We start from the raw sequence: 27,404 nt of genomic DNA on the forward strand, positions 1-27,404 counted from the left end.
CCCATAAAACATAAATTTTTTCGAAAAGCATTTTGGAAATTAATCGTTTTTTTTTTTTTTTTTTTCTTAAAAGCAACAGAAAAATTGCGTGCCAAAAAATAGCTACTGCTGGATACAAAATGCTTATTAAAAATCCAAGAAAATAATTTGTAATGATTTAAAATTATTATGTATTATGTAAAAACTGACAACTTAAAAAAAAAAACTCTAGCAGCAATTAAAAAAATAATATTCGCATTATTGAAAGTTGCGGCTATAAAATATTTTCAAAAAAATAAGTAATAAATGAGAGTATAGTTTAAAATACATAGTTAAGGTTAATGAACAATAAAAATATTAAAAAAACAATATCAATTTATAACATTTAAAGAAAAAGATTTATTAATTTTATACAAGATCTGCAAATGATGGTAAAGCATTTGAAGATGATGTTATAAAAATTTAACTCTTAAACTCTCTTTTGCAGCACTCAAAGAGATTATAACACTCAAAGAGTTTTTAGATTATTTTAAAAAATATTTCCTAAACTTGTTTGATTTGTAGAAAAAAAGACTCAATTTCAAATTCAGCTTATGTTCGTCGACTAAGAAGAACGACCAATTTAATGACTGTTTACCAATTAGTTTAGTTTGCGGTGAGAGTTAGACTGGAAATGACGTGATTTGGAATTTAACGCTTACAATACAAGACTTTTAAAAGTTACTTAAATTAAATAAGAAATAAGAAAAAAGAAAAGAAATTTTGAAAGAAAGAAGAAAATACAAATATAAGTAAAAAAATTAAAACGCAATAATGATGTTATAGCAACAAAAACGAAGTGAAATAAATAAGAAACAAAAGTTAATCCATAGCAGTTTGTTATAAATTAATTATAGGTTTCTTAATGAAACGTTGAAAAAAAGCAATAAAATCAAGAAATACCAAAAATACCTAAACGACAGAGAAAAAAGTGAAGAAACAAAGTGAAGTTATTTGAAAAAATATTTAATTATTCATCTGAAAGAAATTTCAAAAAAACCCTAAAAAGTGAAAATCAATAATATTTCAAAAATAAAACTCATTTGCATGAGTAGTTTTTACTAAAAAGAATCTGTTTCATTGACATTGATTGGATTATATTTATTTGAACAAAACAAAGTCACAGCAGAACTTTGAAATCATAGACCACACCAAGGAACAGTTATTTAATCATAATAAAAAATCAGGTAACTTTCTATATGAATTTAATTATTAAAACAATACAAACAGCTAAAAGAAAGAAATAATTTAACACCAAAATATGTGTTGATTTTTTTTTCGTATGAAAATATATTTCTTTTGTGTGGGTTTTAGTTGTTGTAACTCTGTATTGTTATTTAAATAATCGGGTCAGCTGTATTAAGTTATTTTAGTGGTTTTGACTATAGCAGAGGAAGTGAGAAGTAAAATAAAATTCTTTTAATTCTTTCTTTTTTCAATAAAAAAATAGCTAAATTGTTTTATTTTTTTATTTTTTTATGTTTTACTTTCATTGATTTGTTTGTTGTTTTTACAGAAGTTTGTGTCTTAAGTCTTTTGTTTTGTAAAGGGCTTAAGGTTGAAGAGTGAAATTTTTTTGCCATAAATTTATAGGATTTAATAAATGAGTTCTTTTAATTTACATATTTTGCAAATAAATTACAGTTTTAAAATTTATGTTTATAAGAGTTTGTGTCTTAAGTCTTTTGTTTTTGTTTTATATGGAATACTTTGCACTGCTCTTATTTAATTAACTAACCCTCTATCGCCTAAATTTGTATAAATGATATGGAGAAAATGGTTTAAAGCTTGCACTTAAAATAATATTTGTGCAAATAACTTCTATCTGTAGATAGCAACATATAAGTTCCTCGCCAAAATAACTACTTATGTTTTGTGATCAACGAACCAGACAATTTCGTATAGTCTATTCTAAAATGAGGCATATCCCAGACAAAGCTTTATGTATTGATAGCAACCAAAAGATATAGCAGCAAAGACTGGACTAAATGAGCCAAAACTAAAGAATTAAATCTTTTTTAATAGTAACTTGTGGTCAAGTGTTGTCATATTGGACCAGTGATGCCAAGTGTAGGGATTTTTCCCTTTTTGTAGGGATTTTTTTCAAAAATTTCACGTGTAGGGAAAAAGGGAAAGATTTCTTACTATTGTCAAATTGTAGGGATTTTTCAATTTCATAGTTTTTAACAACTAAAAATACACTCTTTCATGTATTAAACTTTTAAATTAAAAATGAAATCAGTTTTAAGTGTATCGTTAGTAAAAATTCCGCTTGTAATTTCTACAATATATGTACCTACATATCGCTACAAGACTGGAATAATCCAAAATTCGGCTTTCTTGAACTAAGGTCTTCAAAACATGCGACATACTAAAATCTTTCATATAGATTTATGAAATTTCAAATATGTCTATTATTTTCGATGTGAAATCGATTTTTTGTAAACGTAAAAACTAAAACCCACGTTTTTGTGAATATTAGACAACTAAAAATTTAATTTCAATTTAGATGAGAAACATATTAACCTCAACTATCTGAATCTGGATTTTTAAAACCCCTTGAATTGTTTAAAAGTTATTAAAAAATAGTTAAATGTCATTAAATATTCATATCCATTTTTCTTGAAACGACTTTTTGGATTATGCCAATCATGTAGGGCGATATATTCTGACTCCTTATAGATAGAGTAGTCGGGGGCTTAATGCAGTAACTCAGGATTGAAAAAATGAATTTAATGTTCTGAAAATTTATAAAAGTAAACCGCAAAAAGTAAACGCAAAAGTAAACCTTATTTAAAATAATTATTTTATGAAAATTTTTTTGTTGGAGGCACATAAAATAAATTTTTATCACGATTCGATATACTGCCATAAATCTTTCAATTGTTTTTTTTTTAATCTTAACTGAAGAGTCAGGGTTGGAAGATTTGTATGATGTAAAATTGAAAGAAAAAAAAATTAAAATTAAAATTCTAGAAATTTCATTCCTAAAAATTAAAAAAAAATACATACATATATGTATATTATAAAACGGAGCTAATATTTTAGTTTTTGATGTTATTTTTGTATTTTTTTAAGATAAACTTTGAAAAAATGGAAAAAAGTAGTGTAGGGAAAAATGTAGGGAAAATAAAAAGTGGGTGTAGGGAAAAAAGGGATTTTTTCTCATAAACGTAGGGATTTCTGAAAAAAATCTCCTGGCATCACTGTATTGGACACTTATTCTGGGTATTTTTTGGACAACTCTTACTTTAAATGTTTCAGTTGCCTACGCTACTGGTTCCCTATGATGATTTGGCTAGCTACCTAGCTTCCTCAACAACTAACTTTACAATGACTACTAAATACCGTCTGTATTACTTAGAAGGAGTCTATTAATGACTTATAAATAATATATTATGTCTTAACAGATTGCTCTAGAAATGTGTTTTTAACACAAACGAAAATAAAGTATTTTTTTTGTAAAAACTATTAGTAGACGTGTTCTCGTAGACAACTTTTTTCTCAGAGAAAAACTACTTACTTAACTCATTATTTGTAAGCGAGAGAGGTATGCAAGTACTTGCCTTCAATGTCATCCCCGTGTTAGAATAATGCAAGTAAATTTTACAATTTTTCAATGTAAGTTTTTGCTGGGTGACAATTTGGATGAATTCCGGTGGCAGCAAACGTTTTAAAATCCCCTCCTGAATTTGATTGTTTGGCAACTTAGTTAGTTCGTTAGTTAGTTAGTTAGTTAGTTAGTTAGTTAGTAGTTAGTTAGTTAGTTAGTTAGTTAGTTAGTTAGTTAGTTAGTTAGTAGTTAGTTAGTTAGTTAGTTAGTAGTTAGTTAGTTAGTTAGTTAGTTAGTTAGTTAGTTAGTTAGTTAGTTAGTTAGTTAGTTAGTTAGTTAGTTAGTTAGTTAGTTAGTTAGTTAGTTAGTTAGTTAGTTAGTTAGTTAGTTAGTTAGTTAGTTAGTTAGTTAGTTAGTTAGTTAGTTAGTTAGTTAGTTAGTTAGTTAGTTAGTTAGTTAGTTAGTTAGTTAGTTAGTTAGTTAGTTAGTTAGTTAGTTAGTTAGTTAGTTAGTTAGTTAGTTAGTTAGTTAGTTAGTTAGTTAGTTAGTTAGTTAGTTAGTTAGTTAGTTAGTAGTTAGTTAGTTAGTTAGTTAGTTAGTTAGTTAGTTAGTTAGTTAGTTAGTTAGTTAGTTAGTTAGTTAGTTAGTTAGTTAGTTAGTTAGTTAGTTAGTTAGTTAGTTAGTTAGTTAGTTAGTTAGTTAGTTAGTTAGTTAGTTAGTTAGTTAGTTAGTTAGTTAGTTAGTTAGTTAGTTAGTTAGTTAGTTAGTTAGTTAGTTAGTTAGTTAGTTAGTTAGGTAGTTAGTTAGTTAGTTAGTTAGTTAGTTAGTTAGGTAGTTAGTTAGTTAGTTAGTTAGTTAGTTAGTTAGTTAGTTAGTAGTTAGTTAGTTAGTTAGTTAGTTAGTTAGTTAGTTAGTTAGTTAGTTAGTTAGTTAGTTAGTTAGTTAGTTAGTTAGTTAGTTAGTTAGTTAGTTAGTTAGTTAGTTAGTTAGTTAGTTAGTTAGTTAGTTAGTAGTTAGTTAGTTAGTTAGTTAGTTAGTAGTTAGTTAGTTAGTTAGTTAGTTAGTTAGTTAGTTAGTAGTTAGTTAGTTAGTTAGTTAGTTAGTTAGTTAGTTAGTTAGTTAGTTAGTTAGTTAGTTAGTTAGTTAGTTAGTTAGTTAGTTAGTTAGTAGTTAGTTAGTTAGTTAGTTAGTTAGTTAGTTAGTTAGTTAGTTAGTTAGTTAGTTAGTTAGTTAGTTAGTTAGTTAGTTAGTTAGTTAGTTAGTTAGTAGTTAGTTAGTTAGTTAGTTAGTTAGTTAGTTAGTTAGTTAGTTAGTTAGTTAGTTAGTTAGTTAGTTAGTTAGTTAGTTAGTTAGTAGTTAGTAGTTAGTTAGTAGTTAGTTAGTTAGTTAGTTAGTAGTTAGTTAGTTAGTTAGTTAGTTAGTTAGTTAGTTAGTTAGTTAGTTAGTTAGTTAGTTAGTTAGTTAGTTAGTTAGTTAGTTAGTTAGTTAGTTAGTTATACATACATTTAATATCTTAATTAAGATTTTACTTTCATTACTTCAGATTTCGAATTTTAGAAACGCCTAAATACTATTCGTAGGAACTTAAAGTTTTTTACATGTTTTACAGATATTTTTGTTATAAATGTTGAGAGATGGGTCATCTCTTATTTCACTTTCATTAAAATCAGGTTTGTTTCTTGAAGTCTTTTGTTACTCATATCAATAAGTTTTTGCCGAAAGAAATATTTATGTTCGATACTTTTAAAAATTATTTAAATATTTACATTATTTTAATATTTATGTAAATTTAACTTTCATTGATTTAAAAAAAAATAAGTCAATGCCCTTTAAAGCATAATTTATTAATGGAAAATTTAAAGAAAATTAAAATTTTAAACAAACGTTGTTCTGAAGGGAAACATTTTGTGTAACAATAACTGGTAATAATAATCTTAACAAAGATTATTCAAGAATACATGATTTTAGACTTAAGCGATTATTACTTTTGATACTATATTATACTGTATTTTTCTCATTTGTGTTTATTTTTAATCAGTAGCTTATTTCTTATTAATTCATTTTTTAAAAAAGGAAATGTTCTTGAATTATTTTCAATATCAAGTTCGCTGTTTAAGTCTTTTGTTTTGTTTGTTATAACCTAAGATTTTCGTAATATTTTTTACTTTAATCTTAATTCTTTTTATAAAATTTAATAATTTTGTTGAAGTTATCAAAAATTTAAAGAAAATTTTTTTACTTCCGCTTCATCATCAGCCACAAAGGCAATATTTTTTTTATTGATACTAAATCATGCTTTGAAAACACACTTATTTCTAAAGACATTATCTTAAACAGTTTTAAAAGAATAAACTGGTTATTGTCACACCATAGACATACAGCAGAAGATTTCAAATCTAAATTGCAGAATGATCTTGTTTTTGTTCACCCATTTGTAAGCTCCTGTTTTGGCTTGAAAGTCAAGAATACATGTTGGTAAATCTGAACAACTTTTTCTTCTTACAAACTCGAAAGCTGAAAATAATGCTTAATGTCCTCAATTTTCTAGTTTGTTGTTAATAAGAAGTCGCTAGCGTTTAAATTTATAAAGATAGACAGTTAAATCAACTAATCGGGTAGATCTGAACATTTTAGTGAAATTAAAGTAGTCTAGTGGTTTGTTTCGACTTTTTTTGCATCAAATTCCTTTTTGCATTGATGTGTTCGAAACGTCGTAGTATTGAACTTGACCATGATTAGAATAAGAATAACTTGTTTTGTCTTTATTGCAAATGGTTACTTTTTCTTTTCGTCTAATTGTAAAATTACTACAAAATTTCACTTATATAGAAAAGAAAATGTGGTTTTGTTAAGAAAATATAAAAAATTGGAATTAAATTAATATTCTGTGGTAAACAAACGGGTGTTTGCACCCACCAACATCACAGTGGTATAGGAAAAAAAAAAGAGGGAAATAATTCGGTAACTTCTAAACGGTTAATCCGATTTTAATGAAATTTGGTGTGCACAAAGAGGAGGTGTTGTCGAGTTTAGGTTTTGAATTTGGACCTTATAGGCCAACCAGGGGCCCGGCGGGGGGTCCTCAAATTAGGACACCTCGGCTATGTTAAATTTTTAAAACGATCCTATTTCTTCATTTGAGTTCCGATTTAAAAAAAATTTCGTATATAGAATCTCCTCATCGAGCACTATAAAAAATGTCGTCGTAGCAGTAAATTATCTCTTATAGTTTAGGAGATATTCGCATTTGAATATTAAAATTTTAAAATTTTTACCGTCCTTACTTTAGTTTTTTTGATAATAGCAGGTCCAAATATTTCCGATTTTCGCCATTTTTTTTATTTGCTTAACAACAAGTTTATATACCAAGCAGTGAAAGAATTATGTAAAAATCATGACTGAGTCCAAAGTTATAGGCATTTAAATTTAAAAAATTAAAAAAAGGCGATTTTTTGTCATTTTTTTGGGAAAAAAGTATCTTTTTCTTTTTAAGTTATCTAAAAAGTTTCTAAGAAGATGTATATAGAATTTATACTTTTTGGAAAGCTGACTTTACATAAAATACGATAAATGAAACAAAACCTAAAAATTTTTGATACCGAGGGGACCAGGTCCATCCAAAAAAAACCCTATTTTTTATGGAAAATTAAATTTTGAGCAAAAATTCTCAAATCGCATAGTCGATATCAAATTATAGTGACCTGTTTTATATGACCCAATAAGTTCTTAATCATTTTGTAACGGGTTTCGATAACCCCGCCCCTGGTATGGATATAATAGGCAAAAAACCAAAAAATCCCATTTTTGGGATTTTTTAAAACTTTTTTGGGAATTCCGGGATTTCTAATAAGAAAATTCGAAATTTTTATTTAATTTTGGATTTTGAGTAAAAAAATCTACCTAACTGTAAAATTTCATCAAAAAATATTCATAAATAAAATTTTTATTGCAATTTGAAAAATTTGTATCTTCGCAAAAACTGAATAAAAAACATTTTTTAATTTTTTTTAAAAAAAGTATTCCGCGAATTTTTTAATTTTCAAAAATTATATACAGTTTTGAAAAATAGACAAAATTACCTTTCCATTGATATATAACATGCCTACCTAATGTTTTTTAAGTGACAAATTAATTAGGGAAAACTCAACATCTTTTAGAAAATTTACCTAGCACTATTATTTTCATCCATATATGTAACAAATTTAAGAGTTAACCTTATGGATGAAAATAATAGTGCTAGGCAAATTTTCTAAAAGATGTTGAGTTTTCCCTAATTAATTTGTCACTTAAAAAACATTAGGTAGGCATGTTATATATCAATGGAAAGGTAATTTTGTCTATTTTTCAAAACTGTATATAATTTTTGAAAATTAAAAAATTCGCGGAATACTTTTTTTAAAAAAAATTAAAAAATGTTTTTTATTCAGTTTTTGCGAAGATACAAATTTTTCAAATTGCAATAAAAATTTTATTTATGAATATTTTTTGATGAAATTTTACAGTTAGGTAGATTTTTTTACTCAAAATCCAAAATTAAATAAAAATTTCGAATTTTCTTATTAGAAATCCCGGAATTCCCAAAAAAGTTTTAAAAAATCCCAAAAATGGGATTTTTTGGTTTTTTGCCTATTATATCCATACCAGGGGCGGGGTTATCGAAACCCGTTACAAAATGATTAAGAACTTATTGGGTCATATAAAACAGGTCACTATAATTTGATATCGACTATGCGATTTGAGAATTTTTGCTCAAAATTTAATTTTCCATAAAAAATAGGGTTTTTTTGGATGGACCTGGTCCCCTCGGTATCAAAAATTTTTAGGTTTTGTTTCATTTATCGTATTTTATGTAAAGTCAGCTTTCCAAAAAGTATAAATTCTATATACATCTTCTTAGAAACTTTTTAGATAACTTAAAAAGAAAAAGATACTTTTTTCCCAAAAAAATGACAAAAAATCGCCTTTTTTTAATTTTTTAAATTTAAATGCCTATAACTTTGGACTCAGTCATGATTTTTACATAATTCTTTCACTGCTTGGTATATAAACTTGTTGTTAAGCAAATAAAAAAAATGGCGAAAATCGGAAATATTTGGACCTGCTATTATCAAAAAAACTAAAGTAAGGACGGTAAAAATTTTAAAATTTTAATATTCAAATGCGAATATCTCCTAAACTATAAGAGATAATTTACTGCTACGACGACATTTTTTATAGTGCTCGATGAGGAGATTCTATATACGAAATTTTTTTTAAATCGGAACTCAAATGAAGAAATAGGATCGTTTTAAAAATTTAACATAGCCGAGGTGTCCTAATTTGAGGACCCCCCGCCGGGCCCCTGGTTGGCCTATAAGGTCCAAATTCAAAACCCTAAACTCGACAACACCTACCTCTTTGGGCATACCCCAAATTTCATTTAAAATCGGATAACCGTTTAGAAGTTACCGAATTATTTCCCTCTTGTTTTTTTTCCTATACCACTGTTGCAACAGTAATTAAGAATTACTATATTAATGAGATTAGTACAAAAAATTTTGGTCACCCGGCAATTTAGTTTTAGGGTAGACAATTTTCGAGCAATATATACTTGACTGTAAGTGTGCTATAACGAGACTATTGAATAAACTGAGACAGACGATAAGCTAAACTATAGACTAGACATGACTAACTTAGATTGACAATAGACTTACTATAGAACGAGACTATTAGACGAAGACTAGTAGACTAGACTCTAGACTACACTATAGACTAGACATAGACTTAGACTCTTAGACTAGACTAGACTAGACTAGACTATGACTAGACTATAGACTATAGCACTAGACTTGACTAGACTAAGACTAAGACTACGACTAAGACTAGACTATAGACTAGACTATAGACTAGATATAATAGGACTATAGACTAGACTATAGACTAGACTATAGACTAGACTATAGCTAGACTACTAGACTATAGACTAGTATAGACTAGACTATAGACTAGGACTATAGACTAGACTATACTAGACTATAGACTAGCTATAGACTAGACTATAGACTAGGACTATAGACTAGACTATAGACTAGACTATAGACTAGGCTATAGACTAGACTATAGACTAGACTATAGACTAGACTATAGGACTAGACTATAGACTAGACTACAGACTAGACTATAGACTAGACTATAGACTAGACTATAGACTAGACTATTACACTAGACTATATAGTGCTCGATGAGGAGATTCTATATACGAAATTTTTTTTTCAACCGGAACTCAAATGAAGAAATAGGATCGTTTTAAAAATTTAACATAGCCGAGGTGTCCTAATTTGAGGACCCCCCGCCGGGCCCCTGGTTGGCCTATAAGGTCCAAATTCAAAACCTAAACTCGACAACACCTCCTCTTTGTGCATACCAAATTTCATTAAAATCGGATTAACCGTTTAGAAGTTACCGAATTATTTCCCTCTTTTTTTTTTCCTATACCACTGTGCAACAGTAGTTAAGAAGTATATGATTAATGAGATTAGTACAAAAAATTTTGGTCACCCAGGCATTTAGTTTTATGGTAGACAAGTTTCGAGCACTATAGACTTGACTGTAGAGTGTGCTATAAACGAGACTATTGACTAAACTGTAGACTAGACTATAGACTACACTATAGACTAGACTATAGACTCAACTATAGACTAGACAATAGACTAGACTATAGATTTGACAATAGACTATACTATAGACTAGACTATAGACTAGACTATAGGACTAGACTATAGACTAGACTATAGACTAGACTATAGACTAGACTATAGACTAGACTATAGACTAGACTATAGACTAGACTATAGACTAGACTATAGACTAGACTATAGACTAGACTATAGACTAGACTATAGACTAGACTATAGACTAGACTATAGACTAGACTATAGACTAGACTATAGACTAGACTATAGACTAGACTATAGACTAGACATAGACTAGACTATAGACTAGACTATAGACTAGACTATAGACTAGACTATAGACTAGACTATAGACTAGACTATAGACTAGACTATAGACTAGACTATAGACTAGACTATAGACTAGACTATAGACTAGACTATAGACTAGACTATAGACTAGACTATAGACTAGACTATAGACTAGACTATAGACTAGACTATAGACTAGACTATAGACTAGACTATAGACTAGACTACAGACTAGACTATAGACTAGACTATAGACTAGACTATACACTAGACTATAGACTAGACTATAGACTAGACTATAGACTAGACTATAGACTAGACTATAGACTAGACTATAGACTAGACTATAGACTAGACTATAGACTAGACTATAGACTAGACTATAGACTAGACTATAGACTAGACTATAGACTAGACTATAGACTAGACTATAAACTAGACTACAGACTAGACTATAGACTAGACTATAGACTAGACTATAGACTAGACTATAGACTAGACTATAGACTAGACTATAGACTAGACTATAGACTAGACTATAGACTAGACTATAGACTAGACTATAGACTAGACTAGACTAGACTATAGACTAGACTACAGACTATAGACTAGACTATAGACTAGACTATAGGCTAGACTATAGACTAGACTATAGACTAGACTATAGACTAGACTATAGACTAGACTATAGACTAGACTATAGACTAGACTATAGACTAGACTATAGACTAGACTATAGGCTAGACTATAGACTAGACTATAGACTAGACTATAGACTAGACTATAGACTAGACTATAGACTAGACTATAGACTAGACTATAGACTAGACTATAGACTAGACTATAGACTAGACTATAGACTAGACTATAGACTAGACTATAGACTAGACTATAGACTAGACTATAGACTAGACTATAGACTAGACTATAGACTAGACTATAGACTAGACTATAGACTAGACTATAGACTAGACTATAGACGGACTATAGACTAGACTATAGACTAGACTATAGACTAGACTATAGACTAGACTATAGACTAGACTATAGACTAGACTATAGACTAGACTATAGACTAGACTCTATAGACTAGACTATAGACTAGACTATAGACTAGACTATAGACTAGACTATAGACTAGACTATAGACTAGACTATAGACTAGACTATAGACTAGACTATAGACTAGACTATAGACTAGACTATAGACTAGACTATAGACTAGACTATAGACTAGACTATAGACTAGACTATAGACTAGACTATAGACTAGACTATAGACTAGACTATAGACTAGACTATAGACTAGACTATAGACTAGACTATAGACTAGACTATAGACTAGACTATAGACTAGACTATAGACTAGACTATAGACTAGACTATAGACTAGACTATAGACTAGACTATAGACTAGACTATAGACTAGACTATAGGACTAGACTATGACTAGATCTAGGACTAGACTATGACATAGACTATTAGACTAGACTATTAGATCTAGGACTATAGAACTAGGATATAAGACTCGGACTATAGACTAGAACTCTCGACTAGACTATTAGACTAGACTATAAGGACTAGACTTATGACTTAGACTATAGACTGACTATATACTAGGACTATAGACTAGACTATAGACAGACTCTAGACTGACTATAGACTGACTAGACTAGATTAGACTAGGACTATAGACCTAGACTATAGACTAGACTCTAGACTAGACTATAGACTAGACTATTTAGACTAGGACTATAGATGCTAGCCTAGACTATAGACTAGACTATAGACTAGACTATAGACTTAGACTATAGACTAGACTATAGACTAGACTATAGACTAGACTATAGACTAGACTATAGACTAGACTATAGACTAGAATATAGACTAGACTATAGACTAGACTTAGACTAGACTATAGACTAGACTATAGACTAACTATAGACTAACTATAGATAGACTATAGACTAGACTATAGACTAGACTATAGACTAGACTATAGACTAGACTATAGACTAGACTATAGACTAGACTATAGACTAGACTATAGACTAGCCTATAGACAAGACTAATAAAACAAAATTAAGTTCTTATTCTAGCCTATAGACAAGACTAATAAAACAAAATTAAGTTCTTATTTTAAATATGTGTCATGAAACCTCCCGATAATATATGGAATAATCAATAAAATATATTCATGTTCACAGGACAGCGTAAAAGCTTTGGAAACTTGATTTTCAAAATTCAAGAAAATATGGAAAATTTATGCAATTTTAACCTTAACACCTTATAGGTAAAGATATCTATTAATTATTTAAACTTTCCTATAACGTTTAAAATATTTCCCAACATTAATAGCAACAAAAAATGTAGGAATGTTAAAACATTTGTTGCAACTTATGTTTTTAGTAATTCAGAGGCTCTGCTACGACACCTTTATTTTTAACTTTAATTAACACTTTTTTACTAAAAAAACAATAAAGTCAATAACTTTAGTAAAATACAATAAAAGTAGTTAAACCACTTGTATTTTTAAATAGACAAAAATTAAGAAAGAAATTATTTACAACTTTCTTTGAAAAAAAAAAAAAAAATATTTAACATTCAAAATAAGAAAAAAAATTGGAATTCTTTAAAAACTATAAAAAAACAATTGCTAAAATAATGTTTGACAATTATTTAATCTTTAAAATAATAAACATTTAATAAAAATTCCCATGAGACGACATACAGCAGGAGGGGTAACAGACGCTTTAAGTGGGAAGCTGTCAATAGCAAGTGAGGAGCAAAAAAATAAGTTAAAATAAATGAAAACTGTTATTTACAATTATAGGATGTGCCTTTTTACGAAAAATGTCGATGTCGTATGGCGCTGTTGCCTGTCGTAGTTGTCATCTTCAATACGTAATCTAACATACAGGTGTGCATCATAAATTAACGCCAACTTTCAAATGAACAAAAAAAACCAATGCAGCAACACCAAAGATGAGCACGAATTCATATATAGTAGTTGATCTTGCTGAAGGTGCTGGTGGCAACCAACAACAGCAGCAGCAGCAGTATCTTCTTCTATTTCAGTTGCTTTATTTCGTTAGGAAAATAATGGATGAAAATGCATCTCGATCAAAGACAATTGGCAAGTTTATTGTATTGCACCATCGAGTCAACCTTTAGTTTTGTCTTTATCAAGATGGTAAAAAGTTGAACACAACCAAATCCACAAAAGAAAGAAAAATGTTAAAGCATGTTTCGGCTTTAGCGAGGATTTGTTTGGCGCATCTCTTGCGCCTAGTTCAGCCACAACAAAGGCTAAATGATCAAAATATATTTCTTATTTGTTTTTACGAAATACTCTCAGTATCCCCATGAAGAAAAAATTACAAAAAAAACAACTTAGATTGTGTAGGATTTATTCATTCACCATTTTCCATTTATTCAACATTTCGACAAAAAATATTTTATTTTAATGTGTACAAGTACAATTTCACTTTTGTTTTCATAGGTCACGTTTTGAAATATCATTTTCGTTAAATGACTCTAGAAGCTGCATTAGAGTTGACTGCGCCTGCCTTTATATTAGCAGCCAAGGAATTCGCTTTCCTTAGCAACTTAGCAGCTTCCCAACAAGCAAAGCTCATTGACATTGAAAACATCTGCTGTCGAGGCATTGGTGGTTGTTTGGCATTTTATTTACATACACCAGCATTGTTATATGCTAATGCTGGATATGGCTTAGGAAAGGCTCATCTTCATGCACAAATATAAAAAAACAAACAGAAATCCCCCATGTGACAATGTGTCGTCTTGCATTTGAATCTCCTTGTCTGGTGATTGTTTTCAATCTTCTAAATGGCTTCTCATTTAAATAAATAATAAAAGGCTTTTAGATGTTTGATTAGAAATTTGCATATGTTATACAATTTCTTTTTTTCGTGACTATAAAACTATTTTGTAAAAGGATGAGTATTTTTTTTTTCGACAATAAGTTTGTTAAAAAGAAGTTGAGTGACAAATCGTTTATATGAATGTATGTATATTAGGGTGGCACCTTCCTCGCATTTTAAAGTATTTAATTAAAAATTGCTCTTTCCATAGTGTTTTTTAGAAAAAGTTTAATTTTATAAAATTGGAATTTATTTTACTTTTCCCCACTCATTACATTAGTAATTACAAATCAACAAACAAACAACAACATTTTACACCAAAAAGAGCAAAAAGCAAAAAAACCAACACACATCCAAACATTCGTTTTTTCTTAACCAATAAGCAATGTTGTTTTTGTTTTGTCAAATTATGCAAAAATTCTATTTTTTATGAAATGTTCAGAGGTTGTCTCGGACTTTTGCAAATATTTCTGTTATTTATGGACGTATGCTGCTGATTTTAAATATGAAAGTTCTCGGAGGCATGTCTGGCAGAATTATTGAAGATCTGGGGTCTTTGTCAACAGACACACAAAAAGACGAACAAGGCATTATCGTCTCCGCGTATCAATAAGAATCTAGTATATACATTAGAGTGCTCCAAAAAAACTAAGTTTCGAAATTTCAGTTCTAGTTCAGTTCTAGTTCAGTTCTAGTTCAGTTCTAGTTCAGTTCTAGTTCAGTTCTAGTTCAGTTCTAGTTCAGTTCTAGTTCAGTTCTAGTTCAGTTCTAGTTCAGTTCTAGTTCAGTTCTAGTTCTGTTCTAGTTCAGTTCTAGTTCAGTTCTAGTTCAGTTCTAGTTCAGTTCTTGTTCAGTTCTATTCAGTTCTAGTTCTGTTCTAGTCAGTTCTAGTTCTGTTCTAGTTCTGTTCTAGTTCTGTTCTAGTTCTGTTCTAGTTCTGTTCTAGTTCTGTTCTAGTTCTGTTCTAGTTCTGTTCTAGTTCTGTTCTAGTTCTGTTCTAGTTCTGTTCTAGTTCTGTTCTAGTTCTGTTCTAGTTCTGTTCTAGTTCTGTTCTAGTTCTGTTCTAGTTCTGTTCTAGTTCTGTTCTAGTTCTGTTCTAGTTCTGTTCTAGTTCTGTTCTAGTTCTGTTCTAGTTCTGTTCTAGTTCGTTCTGTTCTAGTTCTGTTCTAGTTCTAGTTCTGTTCTAGTTCTGTTCTAGTTCTGTTCTAGTTCTGTTCTAGTTCTGTTCTAGTTCTGTTCTGTTCTAGTTCTGTTCTAGTTCTGTTCTAGTTCTGTTCTAGTTCTGTTCTAGTTCTGTTCTAGTTCTGTTCTAGTTCTGTTCTAGTTCTGTTCTAGTTCTGTTCTAGTTCTGTTCTAGTTCTGTTCTAGTTCTGTTCTAGTTCTGTTCTAGTTCTGTTCTAGTTCTGTTCTAGTTCTGTTCTAGTTCTGTTCTAGTTCTGTTCTAGTTCTGTTCTAGTTCTGTTCTAGTTCTGTTCTAGTTCTGTTCTAGTTCTGTTCTAGTTCTGTTCTAGTTCTGTTCTAGTTCTGTTCTAGTTCTGTTCTAGTTCTGTTCTAGTTCTGTTCTAGTTCTGTTCTAGTTCTGTTCTAGTTCTGTTCTAGTTCTGTTCTAGTTCTGTTCTAGTTCTGTTCTAGTTCTGTTCTAGTTCTGTTCTAGTTCTGTTCTAGTTCTGTTCTAGTCTGTTCTAGTTGTTCTAGTTCTGTTCTAGTTCTGTTCTAGTTCTGTTCTAGTTCTGTTCTAGTTCTGTTCTAGTTCTGTTCTAGTTCTGTTCTAGTTCTGTTCTAGTTCTGTTCTAGTTCTGTTCTAGTTCTGTTCTAGTTCTGTTCTAGTTCTGTTCTAGTTCTGTTCTAGTTCTGTTCTAGTTCTGTTCTAGTTCTGTTCTAGTTCTGTTCTAGTTCTGTTCTAGTTCTGTCTGTTCTAGTTCTGTTCTAGTTCTGTTCTAGTTCTGTTCTAGTTCTGTTCTAGTTCTGTTCTAGTTCTGTTCTAGTTCTGTTTCTAGTTCTGTTCTAGTTCTGTTCTAGTTCTGTTCTAGTTCTGTCTAGTTCTGTCTAGTTCTGTTCTAGTTCTGTTCTAGTTCTGTTCTAGTTCTGTTCTAGTTCTGTTCTAGTTCTGTTCTAGTTCTGTTCTAGTTCTGTTCTAGTTCTGTTCTAGTTCTGTTCTAGTTCTGTTCTAGTTCTGTTCTAGTTCTGTTCTAGTTCTGTTCTAGTTCTGTTCTAGTTCTGTTCTAGTTCTGTTCTAGTTCTGTTCTAGTTCTGTTCTAGTTCTGTTCTAGTTCTGTTCTAGTTATGTTCTAGTTCTGTTCTAGTTCTGTTCTAGTTCTGTTCTAGTTCTGTTCTAGTTCTGTTCTAGTTCTGTTCTAGTTATGTTCTAGTTCTGTTCTAGTTCTGTTCTAGTTCTGTTCTAGTTCTGTTCTAGTTCTGTTCTAGTTCTGTTCTAGTTTGTTCTAGTTCTGTTCTAGTTCTGTTCTAGTTCTGTTCTAGTTCTGTTCTAGTTCTGTTCTAGTTCTGTTCTAGTTCTGTTCTAGTTCTGTTCTAGTTCTGTTCTAGTTCTGTTCTAGTTCTGTTCTAGTTCTGTTCTAGTTCTGTTCTAGTTTCTGTTCTAGTTCTGTTCTAGTTCTGTTCTAGTTCTGTTCTAGTTCTGTTCTAGTTCTGTTCTAGTTCTAGTTCTGTTCTAGTTCTGTTCTAGTTCTGTTCTAGTTCTGTTCTAGTTCTGTTCTAGTTCTGTTCTAGTTCTGTTCTAGTTCTGCTGTAGTTCTGTTCTAGCTCTGTTCTAGTTCTGTTCTAGTTCTGTTCTAGCTCTGTTCTAGTCTGATCTAATTCTGTTCTAGTTCTGTTCTAGCTCTGTTCTAGTCTGTTCTAATTCTCTTCTAGTTTTGTTTTAGTTTCGTTGAAGGGTATATAGGATTCTGCATTGGCATATATGTATATTACTCTCGCTTCTTTCACTTTTTTTGTTATTTCGAATTTCAAACAGAAACACCTTAAAGGAGTAACTGGCAACTCTGATTGTGAGCTTAAAGTTTCCAGAGCATCTTTTACTTGGTACTTATTTGTTATTATTATTGTTATTTACATTGAAATTTTTTTTAAATCCAGTTTTTAAATGTTTATTTAAGTATGATCATGTTCACGATCAACATTTATGAAGGACAATAATCAAGGCTAAGGTGTCGTCTCTAAAACCAGTTACATAAAATTTTTCCATACACAATTTAAATTTCTTTATAGAATACAAATTTTATTTGATACATTTTATGATTTAGTAATAATATTTATAAATTATTTTATTAACTACTATTATGACCTAAAGTTATAAAATCTTCATTACTTACAACAATGTCATTTATCTTTATTGTTACAAACGAACATGACCACATCAAAACATTATTACATCCAACTAAAATTAGTAAAACGAGATGTAACTAAAATGTAAGTATCTCTATTTATAATCAAAAATACCAACCAGCTTAAGTGCGTAGCCATGAAGAGCGTTCGGAAAATCATAAAAAAATAATAAATGTTTTTCAAACATTTGCTGTTAGCTAGCTGGCAGTTTACATTTAAGTATTAGCAGGAAAATAGTTAAACGTTTGTCACTTACTTAACTAGTTACTACTGTTAAACATGACATACCGTGGAAAATAATTAAACAGTTGGGGGAAAAAGTTTATTTACCTGTATAATTCACATAGTTAGTAAGACATTTGAGGATTTAACCCATTAAGTGCAAGCTTTATGTATTAAAAAAATTTACTTCTAGAAACTATAATTGAAAACATAGTACCCAGTTCCAGTAGTTAAAGTGATAAAGGCGAATAAGTTACATTAGTTCCTAATGGGTTAATACAGTTTTAACTTTTTGGTAATTGTTTTAGTTGAAATGTGTTTAACATCTCTTTATAATTATTTACTTCAAATACCACAAAAATTTGGTTTAATTTTTTCTACCCAGTTGCTTAAGTTGGTCGGTAGTTTATTTATTTTTTTAACGTTATATGTATATCACGATTTAAACTAAAACACATTTTTGAAGCGTGTCTCTAGTTAATTTGTTTGTTTGTCGTTTACATCGTTAGCTCGAAAGATTTATGAAGACTTTTACTTTTTTTCGTTTAAAAAATTTAAATAAGTGAATCTTTCTTTCCTTATAGAAACAATTATTTAACATAAAATATTTTAATTTATGTTGATCTTAATGACTTAATTGTCTTTAGTATTAAGCGTATAAGAAGGTGCTTTCTTTTAAGATTTTATATTAAAAATTAAATTGCTTCTGAAGCCAAAAAGATTTTTATTTTTTTTTTCTTTTTAAGATAGAAAGTTGAGTTTCCAAAAATAATTTCAGACAGCATTATTTAGCAGTTGTTGGTGGTTGCTTTTTGGTATTAAAATGTTAACATTTTAAAAGCTAATTTCCGCTGTTATTGATTTGAAAGCAAAACAAGTCTGCTGATCTATATTCGGCAAATTTTTGTTCACTAGTTTTGAAAACTATAAAATTTGCTTACTTTGTTTAAAGTATTTAATCATGAATTGTTAGCAATTTAATTTGACAATAAAAATGTGGAACAAAAATAACTAAGAAAGTTGGCGCGATCAGACAAGACCATTGACTGGTCTATGGACAAACCAATAGATTGCCTACAGACTACCCAATCAATTAGTCTGCATACAATTCGGTATACTAAACTGTGGACTACCTTATATACTAGAATACACTAACTCTATTCTATAAACAAGACTAAAAACTAGACTATATACCGACTATAAACTAAACTATATATTATACTGCAAGTTAGACTATAGGCTAGAATATAGTCTATTCTATATAGACTAGACTATAGACTAGACTATAGACTAGACTATAGACTAGACTATAGACTAGACTATAGACTAGACTATAGACTAGACTATAGACTAGACTATAGACTAGACTATAGACTAGACTATAGACTAGACTATAGACTAGACTATAGACTAGACTATAGACTAGACTATAGACTAGACTATAGACTAGACTATAGACTAGACCATAGACTAGACTATAGACTAGACTAGACTATAGACTAGACTAGACTAGACTATAGACTAGACCATAGACTAGACTATAGACTAGACTATAGACTAGACTATAGACTAGACTATAGACTAGACTATAGACTAGACTATAGACTAGACTATAGACTAGACTATAGACTAGACTATAGACTAGACTATAGACTAGACTATAGACTAGACTATAGACTAGACTATAGACTAGACTATAGACTAGACTATAGACTAGACTATAGACTAGACTATAGACTATAGACTAGACTAGACTAGACTATAGACTAGACTATAGACTAGACTATAGACTAGACTATAGACTAGACTATAGACTAGACTATAGACTAGACTATAGACTAGACTATAGACTAGACTATAGACTAGACTATAGACTAGACTATAGACTAGACTATAGACTAGACTATAGACTAGACTATAGACTAGACTATAGACTAGACTATAGACTAGACTATAGACTAGACTATAGACTAGACTATAGACTAGACTATAGACTAGACTATAGACTAGACTATAGACTAGACTATAGACTAGACTATAGACTAGACTATAGACTAGACTATAGACTAGACTATAGACTAGACTATAGACTAGACTATAGACTAGACTATAGACTAGACTATAGACTAGACTATAGACTAGACTATAGACTTTAAAATAGCAAAGAAATGACAATCTAGTTAATTCTATAAAATCTTTTTAAGAAATCCATAAAGTATGCGATAATTTTTATTATATCATAAGCCTTAGGTTATGCTATATTGTTTTACACACCTTAAATCTCATTTAAATAAACTTTACCTCTCTCTTTTCTAATTCTTTTAGTCACCATGAAAATGGGCCGCTCACTGCGCTGCCTATTTTGGGCCACACTATATTGTGTTCTATATCTTGTAAGTGCCACCGATGAAGACTTAATGGATTTTGATTTTACTGATCTCAAAGAAATTGATTGGAATTATGAAAATGATAATAGCAAAGAATTGTTGCCTAAGGGAACCACAAAGGAAAACTTAATCACTTTCGATGATGATGATGATTTATTGGAGGAAAATCAAGTTCATCCATTTGATTGGCGAGAAAAGGTTTTGAGAACAGCTTTGTCTAAGGCTTTATCGAATAAAGCAGTTCGACAAAAGTTTGTAGAGGTCATGCCCATATTGAGAGTACTATCGAAACAGCAGAGATTGGCTTTATCGGCTTTGATAACGGCTCAAATCAATGCCAAAAAGGGTAATGAACTAAAATTGGATCAGGTGAGTTTGTAAACTAGAATATATAAAAGTGTAGTGGTAAACGACTTATTTTCAGGTGCGCATGATGTTTGGTGATGACAAATCCCTAATTTTGCCCATAGTCTATGATATAGCCAATTTAGTACGCAATTCGGCCAAGAAATATATACAATTCGATTATAATTTGGCAGACTTTGGGGATTTTTCTAAAACTAAAATTTCCTATGAAAGAAGAAATCTAGAATTAACTCCCGAAGAAATGGCAGCAGAAGAAAATAATGAGGGTATTGGCACCTTACCGGCCACAGCACAAATGACTCAGGTCATGGGCTTAGATGGTTTGGAAGATTTTATGTCTGAAGAAGTTTTAGATCCTAAAGAAATTAACGAGGAATTGGAACAATTGAAAAGTTCAAACAATGATACCAAATCTGATTTAGATAATGTAAATTTTGATGAGGAATTAGAAGAGGAGGATGATGATATCACAGATCCTTTAGATATAAATCATCAATTACAAAAGGATGTGCCCACTTTGACTTTGTTGAAACTTAATAAAACTCAAGAAATGGAAATGTTAACAGATGTCAATAGTACAACAGAGAAACCTAAAGAAGAAACCACCACAACTAGTACAACCCCTAAAATTCCTTTAAGGCGTATACGCAGATCTTTAAGGAAATCCAAAGAATTTGTGCACAAACTGGTGAGGTCAGTGCCTTTAGCGGTAAATGAGGAAGACTTGCAAAGAGGCTTAGCTGGTCGCACTTTAAGGCTAAATACTACGGCCTTTGCTTCACCCAAAGAAACTTCAGCACGCCCTAAGACCCCAGCAGCCGCCTCCTCTACATCTACCACAACTACCACCCATGCTCCCATAATTGTTACACCCGAAACAGTGCAAGAGGAGACCTACGAACCCTATCAGTTAGTAGAGGATATGGCTTTTGCCAGTTTAAATGGCAGTGAAATATTTCTCGACGATAGCGAAAGCCAAGATAACGATTTAATAAGTGAGGGCAAATCCGACGATCCGGACGAAGAAATTTTACCTACTCCCGAAGAGTTAATAGCTGGACCACGTTATCGTATAGCGGGTAATAAATTGATGCGTTCGAAAATTTCATCCGCCAAACGTAAACGTATTCAGGTGCGTGCCAGACCAAAACAGGGAGCAGTAGGTAATGGTGTACCAGCTCCTAAGAAATGTGAACGTTTCACCGCTTCAATGTGTATAAAAACTGATGATTATCCCATGTAAGCTATGTTTTTTGTTAGAGTGCAAAAAATGAAGGTTCGGTGGGTCACATAAGGTTGATGGAATTTATTTTATTATTTTTTATTTTTATTATTTATTTATTGATTTTTTTTTTAATTTATTTATTACAAAATATTTTTTTAGTGTAAACAATTTGTATTATATATCCTTCACCTTTAAGCGGTTTGTAAATATTTGCTGTAATATTGATTTGAGATTCTAAAATTTTTAAGCAATTATTTCTGGATTACGTTTTCGATTTAAATAACCATGCCGTAAAATCGTTTCAGTTTTTTGATCAGTTACATTACATCTTTCGAAGTCATGGCCATGATAAAGAGTTAGAAACGACCTCTATCTCTAAAGAGCCTGCTATTGAACTAGTTCTGTATCAGAATCCTTAATGAAATATATGCTATAATTTTTAATCGATAATCAGCCTTAAATTATACTATATTTTTGTTTTAATTAACCTAACCGCTTATTTTCCAAACGAACTAGTTCCTTGAATTGATCTGAATTAATTTGTATTACATCGGAGAATATATGATATTGCAATTTAAAGGGACAGTTCACAATTCAGAATAGTTTTATATAGATCTACCCAAATGAAACTGGTTACGGGACTTGTTTGTAATAGTTCCTTTCCCTCTAGGTAATTTAAATGAAATATTTTCCCAGTAGATTGAACGAATACACCTTCTGGGGCCTATCGCTAAAGCACCAGTTACCGAACTAGTTCTACAACAGTATCCTTCACTCTAGGACATACACTTTACAGATTTCAAATTTATATCTCTTGTGAAGGAAATACAAATTTGAGAAACATTTTAAAATATCCCTAAAGTATGCTATAATTTTTAATAAATATGTAGCCTTAAGTTATGCTTATGTTCCATGACTTGATTCAATTTGGGTTACATCAGAGAATGTTAAAGTGATACGAGCTTTTACATATGAACAGACATACCGAAAAGAACCGGTTATCGAACATAAGCTTAACCGGTTGCTTAATTTATAAGAGTTGATTGATTGATTGATTAAGGGTGCACCAAGCTCTACGCCCCAAGTTAAGATCTTTTGTGCAGACCTTTTGGTTTGGTAAAGGTCGTTGAGAGATTGAATATTTCATTAGGCGAAAGAAATGCGCCTCCCAGAATACTCACTCTGAGAGTCAATAATGGCTGACAGTCAAAAAGTACATGTTCAGAGGTTTCATCATGCATTTCGCAGAATCTGCATAGCCTCGTCACATTGTTACCAAGAATGTGCTGGTGGGATCTAAGTCCACAGTGTCCGGTATAAAGTTCCGTTAGTAATCTTAGGTCACTTTCATTCTTTCATTAGCATTATGAAGCTTTTTGCCTGACTGATATTGACTCCCAGTGGCGGGGAAATTCAGATTCAAGATATGATTCGCATTTTTCCCTAATGTATCCTTTTGGGATACCAAAGAATGGTTCTGGTCCAATAAATGGGCGCCCTTCATGGTATCCTTCATGGCCAGGTACCCAACATAGTTTGAATTTATTATATTTACCCAGTTCATTTAGAGATGTCAAACAGTCAAGTACGACACCCGACATGATTTCATATGATAGTAAAGCCTTAAAGGCCGCCTGACTATCCAACATCACAAATATCTTTAATCCTCTCAGTTTTCTTCTCAGACATTCTCTAATGCAAATGATAATTTCATAAGAGTTTATAAAATTTAGGTTATTGAGTTCACCTCGGAACTTTCTGAGGTAATATATCTGATAATGATGACTGAGAAATATCATAATTTCTAAAGTTTAGAGTTATCTGTTTTTTTACATTTTCGGACCAGCACTCAAGGGATGACCTTTATATTGTATTGGAACTAGAAAAATAAGTTGTGGGAGGAAGGATAGAGGAGTGTGTTGCATACAAAGAGTTCAATAATTTGAGAGGAATACTTTCAATTGTAATATATATATAAAACATTCGATCTAGTGAATCAATAGAGTTAGATACCCCAATATTACCGATTAGGACCTTCGTCCCTGCTGTGCGCGGTTTAATAGCACCAAAATAGGCTTCGAAGCTTCGCATTATATATTTTAGTTGAAACCAACTTATGGATTACTAGAAAACTTGAGACACAAATATCTGATGGGATCTTAACTTGGATCAGTCCGAGGTGTCTTTGTTGGAAAAAATAATGATGCTGATTTCGTAAAAAAGCAGATTTCAGATAGAAAATATGAGTATGCAATAACAGAAATTTACTTTATTCTGAATTGGAGACGATTTGAGGATATCCAGGGATATAATTCGTAGACAAAACTCAAGAACGGGTAAAATCGACTAAAAAGTAATTTTTTTTACAATTTTCCCACTGTGTATTGTCCGTATGGTAGTTTAAATTTTCACAGTAGATCTTTCATATGTAATATCCACAAAATATTTCTTGTAACATACTTAGGTGAAGGTTATATTAAAATTCGGCTTAGACGAATTTAAAAAGCACTTTTAATTTTGTTTAATTTGTAGTTCTGCTTTAGTTGTAAGATGTTTTTAGTTGCTGAGATTATTTATTACCAACTAATCCTTTTTATATTAGTAATTAAGCCTAAAATTATGCTTTCATTTAAATATAAATTAAACACCCAAAAGTATGCTTTAGATTTATAACAACTTTATAAGTTGTTAGATAAACAAGTAATTAAAAAGCCTAATTTAAGGCTTTTAAACTTAAAAGCAATTATTTTTGAATTTTCCCGGTTTATTTATAACTCCTGATTTATTTAAATGGTTATTTTAGTAGTTTTAAGCACTGTAATTTTCTTTGGCAAAATTTAGTTGTAAAACTAATTAAATTATAATTTAATAAAAGAAAAATTGTAAAAATTTACTTGTAAATTTTAATTATTAAGGTTGTTTATTAAGGGCTCTCCTTTGACCTAAACCCAAATGCTTTTCTTTATAAAGGGTAAGTGGTTCCAGTTATGGTAAGGGTAACCCAAGTCCTGGTTAAAGGTTTTTCTTGTTAAGATTGTGGGAAATCGATTTTTACTAATATTTATGAAAACTAATCCAAATAGAGACCAAATTATGGGCAGCATAAGAAGACATAGAAATGCCATGACCGCTTTATTAGCAGAATACAATGATAAGCCTTTAAATTCGATTGATACAACTGAGGATTTTGATGATTATATCTATGGCAAAAAGAGGTAAATGATCTTTGTGTTTAATAAAGAAATTATATATTATGAAAACTTATTTTTATAACAGACGTGAAGATGATATACAAGGTGGATTGTGTCAAAGTATTGTACGCTATGCTAGACCCCAGAAGGCCCGTTCAGCTTCAGGAGAATGGAAATATATAGTTAATACTGGACAACATACACAAACTTTGCGTTTAGAGAAATGCATGTAAGTTATGCATATAAAAGAGTTATGAATGAAATTTAATAATGTTTGTTCTTTGTAAAGGAATCCTCAAGAAAGTTGCAGTTATTTATCGGGCTCTTATCGTTCTCACTGTGCCCAGGTTTATAACTATCATCGTCTATTGAGTTGGGATAAGACTAGAGGTCTGCATGTGGATATCTTCAAAGTACCCACTTGCTGCTCTTGCCAAATTGATGGCTATAAACAACAATTCCCTGCCTTAACCTCTCAGGTGGATCAAGAAGAATTTACTCCGATTTATAAAGGAGAATTGTATCAGCAACATCAACAATACCCATCACATGATTACAGTGATGATGAGGAGGATGAAGAGGAAGATTTAAATTTCGCCTTACAACATCAGCATCATAAGCATGATGCCAGTTTTGATGCCAATGAATTAAGCAGTAATAGGGTGAAAAGCCGCCTTCCTAGTCCCACTGTAGGATCCTACTTAAGTCCTCCGGGTAATGAGAAATATGAACAACATTATTTGTATAAAAGCTCTAGGGATACAGTCCCAAATAGTCCCTCACAGCAACACTCCTCCTCCTCGTCTGTAAGTTCTTCAGCCTCTAATAAACATTATTCCAGAGAGGTACAACAGCAACAACGTAGAAGACCCCATAAAAGCTATAGTGACAGTAGATCGGATCAGGACTTTTCGCCCAGTGAACAGCATGCCGAAAGAGAGGTAAACGATTTTGGTACAGCTAAAGGCATAGATGAGAGTACTCATCAAAAACGTAAAATAATTTATTCTGTAATCCAAACAGCTAGCACCGGCAGTAGCGGCATTAGCGACAGCAGCTCTACGGCCATCCCAACCAGCACCGGAACCATTCGTGCCTTCACAACGCCATCCACTACAGTCTACCACAGTCATACACGACATAGACGACCCACCATCGTTGATACCAATGCCCACCAAAAGCCACAAATTACAGCAACAACTATCATACCAACATCAACAACAACAACAGCAGCAGCTACAACAACAATCGCAAGCACAATACCATCATCTGCAATTAGGGCAGCATCTCTACCGACCCACTATTACACCCGCTCACGACATGTCCTCAAAAACCAATCCCGCTTACTTATACCATACACGATCACATCAACCAACAAGGGAGGTGGCGTTGTCGAAAAGGACCATGCAGCGGCCACGACAGAGTTCGGCGAAGATGTCAAGACCACAACAACAACCGCAACCTCTTCATCGTCATCATCAGCGCAGCCACCGGATGTTTATGCTGTAAATCCGGAAATTTTTAAAAATCATTATAAAACCAAATTTAATTTAAACTACACTACCACACCAACGCTCACCACCTCAGCCACCTCCTCTGCCACACATCCTCAACCACCGAAACGTATAAATTACAGTTATCATCCCATAATAGATTTTTTTGAATTCAATCGTCTAGTAACATCGTCAGCAAAAACCACCTCTCCCTCTACACCTCAAACTTCTGCGGTAAACACAGAAAACTCCTCCTCATCCCCCACTAAATATTTGTCCTCCACTCATATGTATCCCCATAAAATCTCCAAATCTGTACCGGGCCAAAACTATCACAGTCACCAACATTCCTCTAAACAACAACATAATCAACAGCAACACAAACAATATCTAAAATATCGGACACATCAAACTCAACGTAGAATTGGTTACGGTGCTGCTGCTGCTGTTGCAGCTGCTACTGTTGGTGATGGTAATACTCCTGAGATTAATAGTGTTAGAAGTAGTGGTGTTGCCTTTAATACTTCCCCACAAAATACTAACTCTAAACTGCCTACTGTTGCAGTATCCACCACCTTAGTTACCCCCACTGCTGGTGTAGATGATTATGAGTCATCAGTGCCAACGGATGTTTGGCATCCAGTGATTTTGCAAGATTTTTAAAAAGTCATAATCATTATCACTCATACTCATGCCTTATTATTTAAATTCTTACTAATAATTGATTTTAATTTAAATTATTATTTATTAACTTATTTATT

At 31.3% G+C, this 27,404-nt stretch overlaps 1 protein-coding gene across 2 annotated transcripts; it reads left to right on the top strand.

Annotated features, from left to right (window-relative positions):
* Positions 1-640: 640 nt before the first annotated feature.
* Positions 641-27,404, top strand: LOC119608710 (neurotrophin 1). 2 transcript variants are annotated; one of them, XM_037963228.1, is made up of 7 exons: positions 641-1,205; positions 20,307-20,737; positions 20,793-21,973; positions 25,043-25,174; positions 25,236-25,379; positions 25,440-26,091; positions 26,174-26,936. In XM_037963228.1, the coding sequence occupies exons 2-7, from the start codon at positions 20,312-20,314 to the stop codon at positions 26,657-26,659; spliced, it is 3,021 nt and encodes a 1,006-aa protein (XP_037819156.1). In that variant the 5' UTR covers positions 641-1,205; positions 20,307-20,311; the 3' UTR covers positions 26,660-26,936. The 2 variants fall into 2 exon arrangements, with proteins under 2 accessions (XP_037819156.1, XP_037819155.1); XM_037963227.1 differs by having other exon boundaries at positions 25,440-27,404.

This window comes from Lucilia sericata, unplaced genomic scaffold (genome assembly GCF_015586225.1).
Source record: "Lucilia sericata isolate MDLA Ls3-8-SP2 unplaced genomic scaffold, ASM1558622v1 Contig000874F_arrow, whole genome shotgun sequence".
NCBI lineage: Eukaryota > Metazoa > Arthropoda > Insecta > Diptera > Calliphoridae > Lucilia > Lucilia sericata.